Source organism: Aulonocara sp. 'chitande type north' Nkhata Bay, linkage group LG23, assembly GCF_057382095.1.
Source record: "Aulonocara sp. 'chitande type north' Nkhata Bay isolate Kocher_YH1m ecotype deep benthic linkage group LG23, A_spYH_male_GT1.1, whole genome shotgun sequence".
NCBI classification, from domain to species: domain Eukaryota; kingdom Metazoa; phylum Chordata; class Actinopteri; order Cichliformes; family Cichlidae; genus Aulonocara; species Aulonocara sp. 'chitande type north' Nkhata Bay.
In genome coordinates, this window is record NC_141365.1 from 19,474,755 (window position 1) to 19,494,458 (window position 19,704).

General features: G+C 39.8%; 1 protein-coding gene across 3 annotated transcripts; it reads right to left on the minus strand.

The window, feature by feature from the left end:
- Nucleotides 1–1,615: 1,615 nt before the first annotated feature.
- LOC147301547 (uncharacterized) lies at nt 1,616–9,431 on the minus strand. Of its 3 annotated transcripts, none has more exons than XM_086284688.1 (5): nt 9,156–9,431; nt 7,612–7,680; nt 7,453–7,501; nt 2,225–2,317; nt 1,616–1,952 (listed from the first exon to the last, which is right to left on the minus strand). In XM_086284688.1, the coding sequence occupies exons 1-5, from the start codon at nt 9,293–9,295 to the stop codon at nt 1,641–1,643; spliced, it is 663 nt and encodes a 220-aa protein (XP_086140814.1). In that variant the 5' UTR covers nt 9,296–9,431; the 3' UTR covers nt 1,616–1,640. The 3 variants fall into 3 exon arrangements, with proteins under 3 accessions (XP_086140814.1, XP_086140816.1, XP_086140815.1); XM_086284690.1 differs by lacking the exon at nt 9,156–9,431 and adding an exon at nt 8,933–8,983; XM_086284689.1 differs by lacking the exons at nt 7,453–7,501; nt 7,612–7,680; nt 9,156–9,431 and adding exons at nt 3,133–3,288; nt 3,448–4,024.
- Between the last annotated feature and the right edge of the window lie 10,273 nt (nt 9,432–19,704).

The following is a 19,704-nucleotide window of genomic DNA, read 5'->3' on the forward strand; positions in this document are numbered from 1 at the left end:
ACTGTGGGGTACAGGGCATCCTGGAATAAGCTAGTGGTTGGACCACTCTACCGTTTGGAATGGTAGTCTGCGCTTTTTTGGACAGAAGAAGTTGGACTTCGGGCGTATAACTTTAACTTAACACTTCGGGGTAAGCCTTGGCTGTGAAACGCCAAAAAATAGAGCTTCAGGCAAAGTTTGGGTTGGTTGACGCTTTTAAATTGAGTTAGGGACTTTAGAGATGAGGCCAGAAACTGTTGGACAGATACTGGTTAATTGATTACAAAAAAGTTGGACTTTTTCGGTGGGACCGTTAACTTAAATTTGTCGAAATTGTGTAGGCGCTAAAGCTGACAGATCTGGCAGTAGTTGTAAATATAAGACGTCTTTGTAATATAAAATAGGAGGCTGTGTGTCGAGTCAGCAATGCACTGACTGCCTGCTGCTATTTTTAGACGGTGTGTGTGAGTGTGAAAATGCAAATGAGTAAGTAGTGAACTGTTTAAACCACAGTTGCACTCAAAAAAATAATTCATTGGATGAACTTAATTTCATCTTGCCACCTATATTCCATCTAAACAAATCATGTTAAATCAATCCATCTTGATTGTGTTGTTTCAACACTAAATATGTTTGTAAGTGTAACATAATTTAAACATTAACATTCAGTTAATTTGATTTTTATTCAGTTAACATGTTTGTACCAAGTTAGTCTAATTAAATTAATTTAAATTCATGCTATATTGTTTAAACACCTTGGCACATCAAAAGTCAGTCTTGTTACATGAACTAGTAAAATATTTGTTTGTTACACCAATGTTAATCTTGTTGAATGAACAAATGTAATTTATGTCTGTAGTACTTACACCAATCATGTTTCAGTTAGTGTTTGTATTGCTTATGTAAACATTACTTTTAATTAAATTAATGAAACATACATAAATGATAACTTGCAAAACCATCTTTTATTTTGCTTGAACATTCTTAAAACAGTTGGCAGGATCCCAGTTCAGCCTAGCTTTCTCCCCTTTAACGATCTCATACCAAGACCACAGAACTTCCAGATCAAGACATGCTGACTGAAAGAAAAAATACAATAAAATAACCCTAACCCTAATAATAAAAATGAAATAAGTCTGTTGAATAGTTTGCAGACAAAAAATATTATCCCCAAAGCAACTTTCGTAAAATGTAGTAAAATATGCATTGCAAACAACAATATGAATTTTAACACAATTTAAAGCTCAGACATAACATTCAACATTACTATAATATTACAACATTACTATGTTGCTTGCATACATTAGTCCTCCATTTAATCAGGCTGTATCCATTAATAGTGACTTTATGCTATTTAACGTGTGGAGAAAACATTCAATTTTGAGCATAACTGCTCCACTCAAACAATTTGTGAAAACCAGTGTGCATTTGCCTTTGTAACAATTGCCATCTGGCAAAAATCAGTGTTTACACTTCAAGTGTATAAGACTTTAAGTTATGGACGAACAATCTTTGTGTAATAGCCACAGAGCAAACCACATAGTTTATATGAACATTTTATAACTCACAATTTTAAACTTTAAAACAGTAAACACATATTTGCATTGCAGAAACCTTGAAAAAAAAAATATCTGGCTTGCATGAGTCCGTTTCAAGCTCATTCACCCCATTAGCTTGTTTTTTAGGAACTGTGCCTTGGATGACAACCTCTGTCCATCCAGCTTCATGATAATCTTTTGCAAGACTTCAAAAGTGCATTTGAGCTCCGGTGGGTAGCTTAGGTTCAGACAGTATATCAGTCCAAATAACAGAGCACAAGCAATTGCAATGCTCCTCAAACCAGTGAGAACCTCCACGCCTTCAATCAGGACACCGATGTTCTCTGGGTCATCTCCAGGCTCCGCACCCTCCTGATGTATGACATACACTCCCATCACAGTTTGTTCCATGGCTTCAGTGTTGGCCTCAGTGTTCTGTGACGTAAAATATAATAATACATTTGTTTGAGTCTACATATGAAAAAAAAAAAAGGAATTCAGCAATCAGCGTGAATATGCTGATATATTTACTAAATTCTATGTCTCTGGTTTCACACCTCAGAAATTTGACATGAAACAAAACAAGGACCAATTGCAATATCTTTTATTCACACGTGGTGTCACATTTTACCATTTCATATATCGAAATTACCCATAACTCCTGGAGCAAATTACATAACACAGAACAACTTGTGAATATAACTGACCGTATATTCCTTCACAAGTTTCTCATGGTCTTCATTCAGGTAGACACACAAGGACTTCAGGATGCATGCTCGTCTTGTATGTATTGTGTCATCCTAAGAAAAAAGGGAATCCATAATGACAATATTTAACTTTTAGGCAGCAGTTTGAAAAAGGAATACTTAGTTTGGAAGAGTCCAAAAGGCCACATGGTAAATAGACTGGTTCTTATATAGCGTTTTTCTACTCAGAGCACTCAAAGCTGCCTTTATACAACAATTCATTCACCCAATCACTTTTTCTAAACTGTTTAAATGGCCTGTATTTATATAGCACTTTACTAGTCCCTAAGGACCCCAAAGCGCTTTACATATCCAGTCATCCACCCATTCACACACACATTCACACACTGGTGATGGTAAGCTACATTGTAGCCACAGCCACCCTGGGGCGCACTGACAGAGGTCGAGGCTGTCGAACACTGGCGCCACCGGGTTTAGTGCTTACTGTCTAACATTCATACACATTCACACTCCGATGAATGCATCGGTGAGCAACTTGGGGTTAGTATCTTACCCAAGGATATTTGGCATGCACACTGGAGGAGCTTGGGACCAACCCGCCAAGCTTCTGATTAGTAGCTGACCTGCTCTACCACCTGAGCTACAGCCACCTCAAAACATCTGTCTAAACCAAATCAGACACAAAATGAGGCAACACTAATGTTTTTTTTGGGGGTTTTTCCCCATTTTGATCAAAATTAACCATACGATTTTATCAATTACTTATTAATATAAGACTGATGCTTATATAATTTGTATAAAATATGAAAACCTCTTAGGACTTTTGCCTACCATATGTATAGATATCTTTGCTCATAAAATTGCCAGATTATGGGCATAAAAAGTTCTTAAGCACAGATCTAACCCACCTTGGAGATGGCCACCATGATGTGTCTCATTTTTCTGCCAGCCACCCCACCTTTGCCTCGAAAGAGCTCCATCATGCGTGGAGTGTACAAGTCTAGCTCATAAAAGAATCTAGATAGCAGCGGTACTGTCGATATGCGCAGGAATTCCTTGTCAATCTGAAAAACATGAACAATGCACTTATAATATGCACCAGAGGAAGGACATACCAGGAATTATTAGCTGTTTTATCACTATGTTATGTCAATATTAGTGAAGCAAGAAATAACTGGTCAACCATAAACACACTCTAAAAGTTAGACATATAGGACATGCACCTCTTTCTCGGTGAACAGAGCTGGCCATCTGCTTTTAAAATCTGCAATAAAGGGCTGTCCTTGAATAACTTCTTGCCTTCTGTACGAAAAAGTCTTCTGCATTTTCATTGTCACTATATTGTCATTGTTTCTCTTCTGAACCTCTGAAAGCAGTGCAATTCTCTCTTTTTCCAGGCTGTCAGTGGTTTCTCCTTTTGGATACTGCGGACAGTAATTGACTTCTGCTCTTCTAGGCTTTTTCACATTCAATGCTGCCTTACTTTTGTCTTGGGCCTTGTTCTTTAGTGAATTTACCAACACCTCAGCACAGCCCAGGCCTCTTAGTTTGGTCCGGACATTGGCCATTTTATACTTGAGGCTAATTTTCCAACCATAACAGCCATTAAAGGATCCCTGCTCCCTCAGACAAGGATGCTGTTTGACAAGGGCTTCTGCAACTTCATTCAGGTCATTGTCAGTTGGATAGACTTTAAATTTTATTATTTCTTCAGCCAGCCTTTCTAAAAGGTGGGATTTCAGTTTTGGTGAGGGGGTCAAATGAGTTCCACCAGCAATGAACTCAGCATTGGCCTTTTCAAGTTGCAGTTCAGCCTCATAGCTGAAACAAGGGACTGTGAAGACACTTGGCCACACTGACAGTCTTGTAGACGGTGATGAACCTGACGATGAAACGGGCCTTGTATTGTCTGTGTCTGAAGAGCTTGAAAAGGAATGTGTTGGACTTCGCACTGGTTGACATGTCACTCCATCTTCTGTAAAACTTTGCAACTGCACACTATCCAAGTATACAACCTTTAAAGTTGCTTTATCATTAATTTCAGAGATCGCAGTCAGATTTACAAAATCATTTCCGAAATCAGGATCTTGATATTGAAGACGAAAATCCTGTTGCACTCCAAAATTTGTCTTTATTTCCTGACACAATTCCTCAATGGAGTCTGATATCCCAGCTGGTAAAATTAGTTTCCTGGCATCATCTTCTCCGAGAATGATCCTCAGTCTTATGGGCTGGGGCATCATGCTGACCTGGACAAATATCAAATATTTAAAAAATAAATAAAGATGTACTCATTGACTATTGTGCGAGTGTGTGTAACAAATTCTAATGTCAACGATAATTTGATGATGTCACCTTGGCCTCGAGGAATTTTTTTTACTGGAGAAGTGAATAGTGCATTTTCCAGATTTGTCTTGCATTCTTCTAATTAATGACAATTCTTGCATAAGATGCTTAAAAGAAATCTACTCTCAATAAATTAAGTAGCAATTGGTCTGCAAAGTATGATGTATTATTTACTGTGCCAGGTGATATAGGGGGAAAATACTTACAAACATCACTCCTGTTTACCCTGCAAGTTAGTGTGTCTCTTCAGAGTAACCAGACGCAGGCCTCCCACTGAATAGGCAGCTAACGGGTAGTCATCGAGTAGTTCCATGCTCAATCAGAGACACCTCTCTCGCATGTGACATGTCAAGCTCAAAAGCTCTGAAGTGCTCTCGATACCAAGCAGAGAACTTTTTTACAAAAAAGTATATTCTGCCATGCAAAATAAAAATCTGCAGAATTTCTGCAAACTCTGGCAAACCAAATATTTGCCCATGAACAACTATCATTCCTGTGCTGTAGTTCATGCCACTGTATGACACGCTTTTTGTAATATGGACATCAGTTTCATCTGGTAATCTTTGCTTTATAGCTACTGCGATATCACTTTTCAGAACATCAATTGGTACTGATGAGCCAACATTTACCATTAAAGGTGTCTTATGGTCAGAAGAGTGCAAGTCAGAGGCAATCACGAGCTGATGTTTTTTGGCAAGTGTAACAGGTATGTTCTTAAAACAGTTTGTATGGCGAGCAATTTGTTTAAAAAAAAACTATGTTTCGCCTCAAATCTCATTGTCCATTTGTGGACAAGAGGCCCAAAATGCTGAATCAGAGCAGGGTAGTGCTCCAAATAATGATGTTTAGGGAGAAGACTGTTGTTTGGAAAAAGTTCTTGGTATCTCTGGCGATGTTCACTGATTTTACACTCAAGGTAGGAAATCGACTCATCAGACTGGACAGGGGCTACAACAAGCTCCACAATGTCCTTCAGATCCAAAACAATATGCCATGCAGGTTCATCCTCTGGAACAAGTGGACCAATAATTAGAGGCAACAAACGAAGCAGAGACCAATTTTCATGTGCATTTCCACCAATATTTTTTTTTAATGAGAAAGTCTGGGGAATTGCATGAGGCCGGTTGGTTTTATCTGCCCATTTATACTCAAAATTTTGGATCAAGTTGTTAAGTTTTTCTAAGGTGAAATACTTTTTAGAGATTAAAAAAGAAAAACAATGCGCAAGCTCCACTGGTATTATGCCCTCTAGCAGATCATGTGCTACATCTGGAGGGTAGCCTGCAGTGACATGAAAATGGCTCAGATTCTTACTCAAAATACAATCTCGCTTAACTCCACAACAAGCACTTGCTGTTTCTTGTGCACGCTTCAAATGGAATTCATGAAGTTCCGGTGTTCTATGCTCAAAATCACCAGCAGTCACAGACTTTATTTCAGATTTTTTAGCTGTACAGAATCTGCATATGTATTCAGCAGAAAAACTTTCCACAAAACCTGCCAGCCCATGGGCTCCTAGGTTGTCAGCTATGACGCAGCTCACAGTTCCTTTAATACACTCGTTCAACTGACTGATGAACACACCATGTTGCTCCAAAGTTACCAGATCTCTCAAAAGTGGATCAAAGACTTTTTCAAACCCAAATGTCCTCAAATCTTCACTCTTGCAAAGGATTGCCAAATAAATGGATGAAAGGGCTGAATGAGAACCAGGTGGTAAATTGCCCAAGACCCAATATACACCACAAAGCTTGTGCTTTTTCTGTGAGGTCCCAAGAGGATTACAAACCTCAAAATCATCAATATAAAGGTTAATAGAAATTCTCAACTTCTCACCATCTAGAAAGCTATTTCTTTTATAATGCTCCCCATCTCGAAAAGATCTGTAAACCCTCTGATCACCATTCAGATTCTCTCTATTTTCTTGAGCTATTTGTTCTTCAATCACTCTATCCAGCAATTTATTGTGACTCAATATTTCCTGCAATAACTGTAATAAAGGGATGTACTGAAATGACTTCCTTTGGTCTATCGATAAAAAATACTCAACAGGCTCTACAACCCTAAAATTTTGTATGTAGTATAGTTTTCTTTTATAAGGAGTGGCAAGAGGGCCACACTTTCCCAATATTTTAGCCACAGGGTTAGAAACACATACAGAATTTGCAAGCTCTTCAATAACAGCCTGACTAATATGGAGGTTATGGCTCTTAAAAATTTCTGTAATTGTACGTTTTGTCAGAGGTACACTAGCTGAACTCAACAGAAAAACTAACTCCTCTAAGAACTCATCTAATCCTTTTGCTGGAACATGAAATATGTGTTCCAAGTTCAACAATATTACTGCTAATTTCCGTTCAATTAGTTCGGGCTGATTTTCAACAGCACTATTATCACATTCTGTCACTGACTCACTTTCAAATTCACCATAGGATACATCTTCAGAACAGCTAGCCCTTACATTATCAGAGGACTCTATCACTTGAACTGGGTCCACACGTGTAACTACACTGGCTTTAAAATCTTTAAGTGTGTGTGGATGATGCTTCCTCTTTTTGTGTGTATAAAATGTATTGTAAATATTTGTCTTGAAAGGGCAACCAAGAAACACACAACTAACTGTCTCGTTACTTCGCAGATGTGTTCCAATATGGACAAAAAAATCTCTCTCAGAGAAGACGTCACTGCAGTCACATAACTCACATTTAAAAGTTACTGAACTTGAAGCTGTCTGTGTAAACTGAGATGAATGAGCTTTATAGACATGAGTGTTCAGTCCACTCCAAGTCTTAAATGTGCACGGACAATTAACATATATGCACAGATAATGTTGACCTATTCCGTAATGATGATGTAGTTTATAATGTTGAAGTAATTTGTACCTGCTGCTCTCTCTGGTAACACAATGCTTGCACTGCCACATACACGTCACTGATAAAAAATGAAATATGCATTAGAAAACGTCAAGGAGATTAAACTTCTGCATCATCCAAAAAAAAAAAAAAAAAAACATAATAATAATAAGGCAAACATGAACTTACCATGTATTGTTGAGGAGGTGCATAAGAATCTCAGAGCATGGGAATGTGGCTTTATTTTGTGATGTATTTCTGGGGAGAGAAATTAATTAAAACAAAGTTATTACTCTGACAAATTTGTGTTAATATCTACATACTGTGAAATGTGAAGACTGTTACGGTGCGTACACACCGAACACGATAGACGCGACCAGAGCTTCAGGTTGACATGTAAAGTCAATGGAGGAGCACGATGAAGCGCGACTGGGGGTCCAGCTAAACTTCGGAAGCAGATTTGCATTGAGAAAACGCTTTTCTGCCTACTTCACACGACTGACGCCTTTGAAGCGCGAAGTAAAATACGCACTGCAGTTTGTGTGGTGCATTTTGTGCATTCGCACTTATCACGTCTACCGCTCGAGTTGGTAAAATCTGCGGGACAGCAGCTTCTCAAACTCGGCAAGGGACAGAAGGTGGTACAGCTGAAAGCGGCCGTCATCCAGACGGAGCTTCTGGAGCAAGTGGTGAAACTCACCAAACTGCTCACGCTTGTGGAAGACCTGATGGACCCAGGTACAGTGAGGACGTCCTTTAGGCACTGCTCTGCTCTCCACAGCAAATAGAGAAGGGAGACTCTTTCTTCAAACGCTAGATTGACAGCTGCCATTTTAATAACATACCGTCTGGCACTACTTCCTCCCAGATCTCTTCTTCATACGAGTGAAAATTGCATATAAACCTCGACCAGTTCATGCTGGACGCGCTTCGAGGTGCAAATGTGCACGAGATCAGCTAGGGGCGTCTATCGCGTTCGGTGTGAACGCACCGTTAATCAGCCTAATGCAGAGCACCAGAGAAACTATAACCCAAACAATTATCCACCTAAATCATTCTGAATTCAAAAATTAAGTGAATATATTACAAAAAAAGAAAATGCACATGCAATTATTGTGACAGATTTTATCTTACTCCTTGTTATTAACTCCCCTAAACGCTGGTTTAGTTGAATTAAACCTTTCATCAATCCAGTTAATGCGGTTGCCCGCGACTAAACTCCACTGACAAAAACAGGAATTTTAGATAGAGCATCATAAAACACTCATAAAATCACCAAAACCATGTCGGTCAGTCTTACCACTACTACCAACAATCACCAACTCCGGTTAAGCAGAAAGTAACCCTTCATTCATGGAGCTATATGCGAAGACGTTACGGCTCTACGCGGCTTTCCCGCTCTTCAAAGTTAGCTAACTCCAGAGAAGAAAAACAGTCCTACCAACGCAGATAACCATGAAACACACCTCATTCAAAGTCGACAGAAACAAAAACAAAAAAACGAACTTACCAAAATAACCTCATCAGTTTTTGCTCTGTTGCAACAATTAGCGACTCCGGTTAAGTTTTTTAAAAAAACATTAAATTCACCGACTTACATTTGAAAAATGTTTGGGTCTACAACCTCCCTGCTATATATAAATCTCCACACTACACAGGTAAAAAATTTTAACTAATAGTATTTATCTCTCACTCCACTAACCTAAATAAATATATCAAGAAATATTACTTACCTCACTATCAGGTATGCCAAAGAAGTAACTCCACGTGCGCTCGTTAACTTCTCAACGGACCTTTCCGCATCCGGTGGGCGTGGAGCATGCGCAATACATGACGCTATCAGAGCCTTTGGTTTGATGGACCTCATTCTCATTGGATTGCCATGAACGAATTTAACTCATCAAAGTTTTCTTTGATTTATATTCAACAAAAAAGAATGAATCATTTAATGAGCATAAAAATGATTTCTTCATGTGATGTAAACATATTACTACTTTGTTAATCAAACACATGCCCTAGTTGATTTTTTTGAGTGTGGTTTTACAAATACTGCTGCAAACATTGTTGAGTGTGTGTTTAAGATGCCATTTATGTTTATTAGAGGACTATAAATAAAGTTTTGAGTTGCCGTAGTGGATGTATAGTAATTGACTGAGTTTGGAGTTAGATATATAAATATATTGAGTGCACTGTATATACTTAAGACTAACACATTACTTTCAGTAGTAACTTTTCTCCAGCATTAGTTGCTGGTGTGGTTTATTTTTTCAATTTCTTGTGTGTGCGGTGAGAATTAATGGAGGTTTCAATTTTTCGTTTGTTTGTTTTTGACTTGCTCTTTCTGATTATGACAAGCATGTCTAAAATACTCTTAGGAAAGTGTGTTTTGAGTTATATTCCTCAACTCTGGTCACAGTTTAAGTGTGAATGCGGTGACTAGAAGGTTTTGAATGAGGAATAAAGGTGTGAGAGGTATTTCTTTGGTGATGTCAAGTAGGATGTTTTAAAGTTGGAAAGTGTTTTTAATTTAAGAGATGCATGAGTGATGTTATAAGAGTTTGAGTTTATTTTCTTTCAGTTTAAAAACACATAAGTACATACACTTGGTACACCCGTTTACTCTTTGACTTTATTAAAACAGACGGTGTATTTGAGTTTGAATTTCAGTAATTGTATGTTGATATGGTAATTTAGTTTTAGGTTAGGTGAAGGAGATGTCCATCTCCGTGTCTGGTACTGAGTGAAAGTGAGCACGTTGAAGGCTGTGATGTGAATGCTGACAAATGCAAAGAGTTTAGTTTATTTAAAAAAGGTGTGTGTGAGGGGATTATGAAATCATTGTGTGAATGATGCTACATTTTAGATCAAAAGTTAGTAGAATTACAGAGGGTTTGTAGATTGTAAATACAAAATAAGTTTGATTAGCCTGCAGAAACAGAGAAGCAGCTTGAGCTGCTCTGAGAAGCTGTGTGTGTGTGACAGGAAGTTACATGCCCATAAAAGGAAGTCTGAGAGAGAAGTGTGTGCGTAGGCAAACTGCAGAGTGTGTGCGTGAAAGAGGGGGTATTGTTTTTACATCAAGGTTTAGTAGAACTAAAGTAGAACGTTACAAACAAACAGATAAAAAAGTAAAATAAAGAGAGAAAATAACTGACAATCACATTAATGAATAGAAAACATACATACACAAAGTGCCATATGTGAAATTATTCGAGGAAAGAATCAGAAGCGAGATATTTTAATATAAGATGCAATGAAGGAAGCAGCTTACACTCCTTTAATTTCCAGAGCCAGTGTGTTCCCTATGCTCATAGCACCCCTGCCCACTTGGCCCCCGTATCAGGCGAGTATGGAAGGCTGGATAGCCCATGACGGGTAAGATCCCACCTCGAAACCCTGGGACAACCTAAGGCAGGCACAGTCACGATTACTCGGCCTCCTGTGACCTCAGACTCACTGGTGAGATGAAGTGAAGAAGACGGGACCTCACGGGTAAAGCCGCTGGGCTGAGGCAGAGGTGGAAAGTGATAAGTGGAGCCCTACCTTCTGGCTGAGGACAAGGAATGCTGCTATTTAAGGTGGGAGATCAGAATTTGGGTTAGCAAATTTGGGAAGGAGAAAATTGACTGTTTAAAGGCAAAATTGTGCAGGAGTCTGAAATACTGCAAAAGCAACATATGCAAATTCACATACATAAGCAGAAAATGCATTAACCTTATAAAGACAAGACAAGCTCATGGAGATTAATGCATAGACACTGATTAAACCTGGCTAAGAACACAAAAATATGCAATGAAGAACAGCTTGCTATTTTGTATGAATGATACAATGGTGTGAATGTTTAATAAAATACATTTGAGTTTGTAATTGAGGAATAGAAGAAGTCATATGACAAAGGGAGTGAGTTATGAAAACAAAAAAGTGATTAAAGTAGTTTTAAAAGAGTGACTTAGGAGTGCTCTCTCGTACTGAGTGATCAAAACCAGTGATCACTGTAGAAAGAAATAAAATAATTTAATAAGGAGGTAATGTTTAAACATATGTTTCTCTTGTTACGGCAACTTCTTGAGAGATGACTCAGTATGCAAATTAGCTGGAGTGAGTGGTGACGAAGGAGCTTCCTTTGTGTGTGTGTGACTGAGGAAGTGACTTTCAGAAGAGGAAGCATGGCAGACAAGAGAAGTACAGATTTGGGTAGGAAATTTATAGTTTAGTGATTATATGTTGTCGTAAGGGGGTTTTATGCTGAATGTAAGTATGTTAGAGAGCATAAGGGGGTGATTTTTGTGTGCAAATTGTGTGGTTTTAATGAGACTTTCGGTGTATTGAGGAGGTGAAATTATGTGGTGGCAATACTTGTGTGTTTAAGGTTGTTGAGGTTGTTGTGGTGATGGGTTGATTCTGTCAGTTAGGTTTGGGTTGTTGTTTTTGTTTTTAATAGAGGGAGTTTTAGGAAACATGGACATGTTTGAGGGGCCCATTATTTTGTAACAGTGCACTTAAAGAAAACCTGTCAGGTGATTTTGTTTTGTGTTCTCATGAGCTAATAATCAGCTCTATTTTTTCTCATTTCTGTTTTAAGCAGGCCTGCAACAGCGCTGAAAATTCTCGGGGAGAGCAAATATAAGGGGGGCTTTCCAGATTACAACTGGCTAAGGAGAAAGCTACCTGTGATCAGGTCTAAGTCCCTGTAAAAAGGATGGTAGCGATTCAATCCAGTCCAAAAGCATAAAGAAATATTTTCCTATGGAAAATAAAAAATGAGCTCATTTTGCTGAGGGTGGAGAAGTTGTGCGGGACGCTCCACTATTAGCAAATATATGGTGTGACTGGATGTGAGTGAATGTGTGTGGCTGGATGACGGGGGATGAATAAATGTGGACAAAAAATTGGCTTTTACCAGAGAAAATTTCTGTTTTGTTGACTGGGGTTAGATTATGGGATTATAGTATATTGTGGGGAGAATGCCAAATGTTAAAGGGGAAACATTTTTTGATGTGACTCCTGTTACCATTGATTGAAGTAAAGACATGACTGGTAATTGTTCTGTTTTAAGTTTATTTTATAACACAGATTGGATCATGATGGGGAAAACTGAGCATTTTACGTTTGTATAGTATTGTGACACATTTCATGTGTCAAAATAAAGGGGGAATTTAGGCTTTAATAATTGTTTAATAATTTAGGATCATTTTAGGACTTTTTTGGTTCTTATTATGCGTGATTATGTTTGGGGGTTTTGGTCATTTGGGTATGGTAAAACTGAAACGGTTATTTTTATGTTAAGGTTAAAGGATTAAAGTGAACTGAATCCTGTTTAGAAGATACAATGCTTTTTCAAAGCTGTGAATAAATTTTAGAGGGAAAATTAGTGAGGGTTGAAGGAGGAGAACAGGTTTGATTTCTTTTGATTTCTAGAAGTAGTGGTTATAATGTAGGCTTACACATACAGATATTACACAGAAACACACATAACAGTATTGATTCCAGGCAAAAGGCCTCAAATTCATTTAGCTTTTAACTGAACTTAAAGAAAGACCAAAGAGGAAGGAAAGCATATATTTTGGTTATGTCTGATAAACTAGAATTAGAAGGTATTGTTACATTAAAAGGAGCAAAAGGAAATAAAAAGGCTATACCAAAAACAGGTTATAACATAGGAAATGTGAGGTTTTAAAATGAAGTTAGTGTTAACACACAGGAGTTGTTTCTAGGCAGCATTTAGCTATGATGAAATGTATACAGGAGTAATTGCTTATATGCTTAAACTTAATTGATTAAAGTGGTTGTTTTCTTTTGGATCTTTTAGTAGAATAGGCGCTTATAATGATTTTCTTGTTAAAAAGGTGACTTAAGATTAGAGTAGAGGAACTTGCAGCAGCGACAATTTGTGATGATAAGAAGGGAAAAATGGAGCAAGCAACCGGACGTGAAAGCAGCGCTTAAAGAGTTTTAAAGTGATGAGTAACGTTGAAGAATATATATAAATACAAGTCAATAAGTTAAGAAGATAACTAGGATCAGGTTTTTGATTACAGATAGGATAAGTTAGGGAAAAGGTGTTTTGTTTCCTTTGCAGAAGATCTCGACGACCACAGGGAGGTCCGAGGCCTGATGAACCACCAGAGAGGGACCGAGAAAACCTAAGCTTACACATGGAGTGTTCTCGAATGGGAGCGGGTGTTTATTACTGGACCAATTAGATGACATGAGGTTGTCTGATTTGCTGAGCGAGGACACAATGTATTGCGACCTCTGGTGTTCCAGAGGTCGAGAGAGGGAGTGTGGAGCAGGGAAATTATTTTACTGCTATTGTTAAATAATCATCATTATTACCATTGCATTAATAATATAATCTGTAGTTTATATTGCATTCAGAGGTTGAACAGTGTGTCTTTCAGAAAAGGCTAAAAGTCACAGGCTGACAGGAAACAGGCTTGCAGAGAGTTTGCAGAAGTGAAACCAGTCTTAGGTTATTTTGAGCAGCAGGCCAGACGAGGCCATTTGAATTACTAGGTTATTCAAATTGATCATTGCTTTAACAATGTAACAGATAGCTTTAAGAAGGCTTTAAGGTTTTATGCATACAGGTATTAAATTAACTTTGTATTCCAGGTGCAGTTATAACTATTTTATACACAATGCATATCTGTGCTTATTTGAGTTGATGTTCAGGTTCATTAATGGTCTAAAGCTTCACTAGTGAGAGTGTCTAGATGATCCATGCTGAGGGAAAACTAGAACATAGAAGGAATTGCAATACATGCTTACACAACAGTTCATTTTAATATCTTTTATATGTTCATATTCTTGTATTAAGCTTTTAGTAGGGGTTCTTGATTAAAACATTTATTTAGTAGATGACACATATCTATAGTTTCAGTTCGGTTATTACAGAGTGGCTTCTGTCTCTCTGTCTAGAGGTCAGGAGCTAGTCAGCGAGGTGAAACAGGGTGCAATTGTGGTTAGCACACAGACACACACACACTCAGTTAGAGAGAATCATTTATAGGTAAAAGTTTAATTATGTTTTGCTTGGGGTTGCAAAAAAGAGCAGTTTGTCGCAGAACTGCTGCTGAGGTGTCAAGATGACAAGCGAGCATCCGGCAGTGACAGGAAGCACCTGTTATGAAGATAGAAGACAATTGTTCTTTCAAATTGTGTCAAAAGTCGTTGTGGTTTTGATATTGACGTATGTATATATCCTGTCTGTGACGCATGAAGGGGCGTCATTAAATCAAACCCTGATGCTATAAAAATCTGTGTATGCTTTGAGGAAGTCGGAGATCACTTGCTGTCTGCGTACAGAGTGTTCTTCCCACACGTGTGTAGTCATTAGAATCATTGTTTGACCAAGATCTTCTGGACCAATGGGTGGTTTGTAATCTCCTTCCTCAATTTTTGAACCTTAACAATACACACACACACACACACACACACACGCACAGTGACTGGTATATACATTGGGTGACTGGTATATATATGAACCTTAACAACCTTAACAATACACACACACACACACATTGGGTAAATCCTCCTTCTCTTGTGCTGTTTTGTAGCAGTGTATACACCTGAGACTATCACCTGTCTGTCTGACCTGCACTCTCTCTCCTTTTCTTTCTCTCTGATTGTGTAATAAAAGTATGAACATGTATTTATAAGTTACACTGTTTGAATCCTGCAGCTTATCACACATTTGATTTCCAAATGTGACAACTGCAAGTGTCCAGAGTGAGGACAGACTGAGGGACCCACTGCTGCACATCATCTGTGAGGCTTTGCACCCCTGATGATCCACCAGGACAAACTCAGCAGTGTGTGAGGAAGAGGAGGAGGAAGAGCCAGCAGCAGCTGACAGATGGAGAGAATAGACAGACTGTTCCCCGTTTGTGAAGGACTGCTAGGAAAGTTTAACATAACTAATTGTCTGTCCTGAATCAGTCTTATTAGGAATAGTTAAAATAATGTTATCGTTCAAGTATTTTCAATGTGGGAGAAAGTACTCAGGGTCTTCAAGTTACACACTATGAAAGGCAAAGTATGTATCAGCAGCAGAATGGACCTAAAAATAAATGTTTGTTTCAGTTCTATGAAGCTTTGAGTATTTTGGATTAGTAGTACTGCTGTGTTTGTTGCATCATATTGCTGTAATTGTTTATATGTTTTATGTATTTTGAGGTAAGTTGATCTATACTGTTACATCATATTCTATAAGGATGTTATGTGTTTGTATACTTTCTGCCCAGTTTGACCCATTTAGCAGAAGTCAGCCTGTTTAAGGCCCTGATATCTATTCTGTATGACTTAACACTAGAATTACTGAGCCTTTTCTCCCCTGGTGCAAGTCCCTACTACTAGATTTACTAGCCCTGCGCAAATTCCACTGGCACTGCGTTGTCTTTACAGTCCCTGGCACAGCAGCTGCAGCAGCTTCAGCAGCCTGCCTCTGTGCTAATATTTCCTTGTGCTACATGAATCGGCAACGAAGCTCCAGGGGTCCGTTCTTCATACCTCGCTTACTACATCCAAGATCAAATGACACATCCAAGATCAAATCATCGCGCCAACTTTGAGCTCGCTATTCCAGTTCTCCGAACACACCTGTTGTTGACGATTAGTATAGCTGGACGAAGTAATGTGAGATCACTGGGTGGCTTAACAGGGGCTACGCATCGATAGTAGAAACATTGATCGGCAACCCTTTGATTGGTCGGCGAAAATGTCGAAGGAGCGCGCTCAGTATTTTTCGGCAGCAGAGCAAGAACTCTTGATTGAGGGATTTCAGGAGTTTCAGAGTTTAATTAAAATGCAAGGAACACTGCAAAGGCTGCAAAAGCAAGGAGAGAGGGCTGGCAGAAAGTTGCTGACAAATTAAACTCATAAGTAATTTAATAATAATAATAATAATAATAATAATAATAATGGATTGGATTTATATAGCGCTTTTCAAGGCACCCAAAGTGCTTTACAATGCCACTATTCATTCACTCTCACATTCACACACTGGTGGAAGCAGCTACGGTTGTAGCCACAGCTGCCCTGGGGCAGACTGACAGAAGCGAGGCTGCCATATCGCGCCATCGGCCCCTCTGGCCAACACCAGTAGGCGGTAGAGTAAATTTATTATATCATATTATATTATATTACATTATATCCTCTTTCACATTAGAGCCACAACAGGACCCACTAGAACAAGTAAAAGTGAAATATAAGAATATTCTACAGAATGGTAATATTTATCACTTATATTGCTTTTAGTCTCTTGAAAAGAGACCCTGAAATAATCTGTTTGTTTGTTTATAACAGCAACCAAGAAAAGGGAAGAGCAGAAAAAGACAGGTGGTGGTCCTGCACCCCCTCGTCAAGAAGTTGGTTAAGTAAATAATACCCTCACGGGAAAATCGATATCTCTCCATGAGCACACTGTCGCGCTGAGCTAAAGGATCCTGTCTATCCCGCAATATACGCTGAATTCTGAAAACTCTCCTTATCAATCTTGCACCTTCCGCAATGGGTGGCTCGCGTATACGGACAGGACATGGCTGCGACAGACTTCCCAGATCCACCTTCGCTTTTATAGCCGTGGTCTCTCATCTTGATTACATGAAGTAATTTACTATTACTACTCTAAAATATGAATTACATCTGAAATAATCAAATACATGAAATAGAATGATTAATAGTACATTTCCCTTTTTTTAGGAAATGACCTGTATGTACAGTATCTGTATGAAATCAATAAAAGAATCAAGTACTGCATTATCTTTAGTTACATTGATAATATTTATTTATGGAAAAACAGTCCACCACCCTGGACTGGCAGACCGGGGTGGTGGTCCCCATCTTTAACCCTTTAAGACCTACCATAGAACCAAGTCCGCCAGAGCTTATATTATATTTTTACATGCTGTGGAGCCATTTTTGGGAGCATTTCAAGTTGCTATACATCAATACAACCATTACAGCCTAAATTTTAATAATATGTCTGCATTAGGTGCATAGTAATTACATAAATTGCAAAAAAGTGCAATAAACTACAAAAAAATTGAAAATCGTTTTTGTTTTTTTAACATATATTTCTAGTTAGAGAAATTTAAGAGGCTCATCCCTCAAAACTGTAAATACAAAAAAGTTGCACAAACTAGTTTCCCACCACAGGAAATTTATTTTGAGTGTCTTTATAGTTTTATTTTTGAAATACACCAATTTTTATACACTGCAGGAAAAACGAAAATAAATATTATAGTGCAAATTTGCAAAATAACAGCATATGCATCAAAATAAACTATTTCCAGCAGTGCAATATGAGTCCTAAGCATCCCAGAAACGACACAGAAAGTCATAAACTCAAACATAACTTTTTAAAACACAAGTATAGGCTCATAAGGCCCCGATCGTAAAAAAACTACATTTCCGCAAAATGACGTCACTTCCGGTTTCGGGCAGGTCATGCGGTCATGTGATAGTTCGCGCTGATGGACGTAGGAAGTGTTACAAACAGCTGATCGGATCGGCGAAGCGTGTTTCTGGAATATCATGTTTTTGTTGCTGCAAGTGATTTTTATGCAGTTTTTGCAAAGCTATATGTGGAAGGAAACTGTGACCTAGGACAAGCTGATGGCATCAGATGTAAGTACAACTCCTCCGGTTTCATATGCAAAAAAAATTATTGCGCTAGCTTACGTGGTTGCAGAGCTACTGGGATTTAAAAATAGTTACGCAAAATGGAGCGTGCCCGCTCCGATCGGCTGTAAAGGGTTAAGAGGGTGTGTTCCAACTACAGGGGGATCACACTCCTCAGCCTCCCTGGGAAAGTCTATGCCAGGGTGCTGGGAAGGAGAGTTCGTCCGCTAGTCGAACCTCGGATACAGGAGGAACAATGCGGTTTTCGTCCTGGTCGCGGAACACTGGACCAGCTCTTTATCCTCTCGAGGATACTTGAGGGTGCATGGGAGTTTGCCCAACCAGTCTACATGTGTTTTGTGGACTTGGAGAAGGCATTCGACCGTGTCCCTCGGGGTGTCCTGTGGGAGGTGTTGCGGGAGTATGGGGTGTCTGGCCCATTGCTACGGGCTATTCGATCCCTATACAACCGTTGCAACAGCTTGGTTCGCATTGCCGGCAATAAGTCGGACTCGTTCCCGGTGGGTGATGGGCTCCGCCAGGGCTGCCCTTTGTCTCCGGTTCTGTTCATAATTTTTATGGACAGGATTTCTAGGCGCAGCCAAGTGGCGGAGGGCTTTTGCTTTGGTGGCCTTAGAATCTCATCTCCAATTTTTGCGGATGATGTGGTTCTGTTGGCTTCATCGGGTGAGGGCCTCCAGCTCGCACTGGAACGGTTCGCAGCCGAGTGTGAAGCAGCGGGAATGAGGATCAGCACCTCCAAATCTGAGGCCATGGTTCTCAGCCGGAAAAGGGTGGAGTGCCCACTCCGGGTCGGGGATGAGTTCCCACCCCAAGTGGAGGAGTTCAAGTATCTCGGGGTCTTGTTCGCGAGTGATGGGAGAAGGGAGCCGGAGATCGACAGACGGATTGGGGCTGCAGCTGCAGTAATGCAGACGCTGCACCGGTCCGTCGTGGTGAAGAGGGAGCTGAGTGTAAAAGCGAAGCTCTCAATTTACCGGTCGATCTACGTCCCTACCCTCACCTATGGCCACGAGCTGTGGGTAGTGACCGAAAGAACGAGATCGCGGATACAAGCGGCAGAAATGAGCTTCCTCCGAAGGGTGGCTGGCCTCTCCCTTAGAGATAGGGTGAGAAGTTCGGCCATCCAGGAGGGGCTCAGAGTAGAGCAGCTGCTGCTCCACATCGAAAGGAGCCAGCTGAGGTGGTTCGGGCATCTGACAAGGATGCCCCCTGGGCGCCTCCTGGGTGAGGTGTTCCAGGCATGTGCCACCGGGAGGAGGCCCCGGGGCAGACCCAGGACACGCTGGAGAGATTATATCTCTCGGCTGGCCTGGGAACGCCTTGGTGTTCCCCCGGATAAGCTGGAGGAGGTGGCTGGGGAGAGGGAGGTCTGGGCCTCTTTGCTTAGGCTGCTGCCCCTGCGACCCGGTCTCGGATAAAGCGGATGAAGATGGATGGATGGATGGACAGTGGTAAAATATCGCTGTTGCTTTCGTATAAATGAAGCGGACATACCTGAGTTCCCGCAATCGAATCCTGTTTACATAAAGTAAGCCTGCTCCCAAGCAGGTTTACGCTTACGGATCTGTTGCTATGACAGCAAGTCCCGGATGAGCTTCAGAGAACCGAACGATCCAAGATCACGCGAAATCGTCA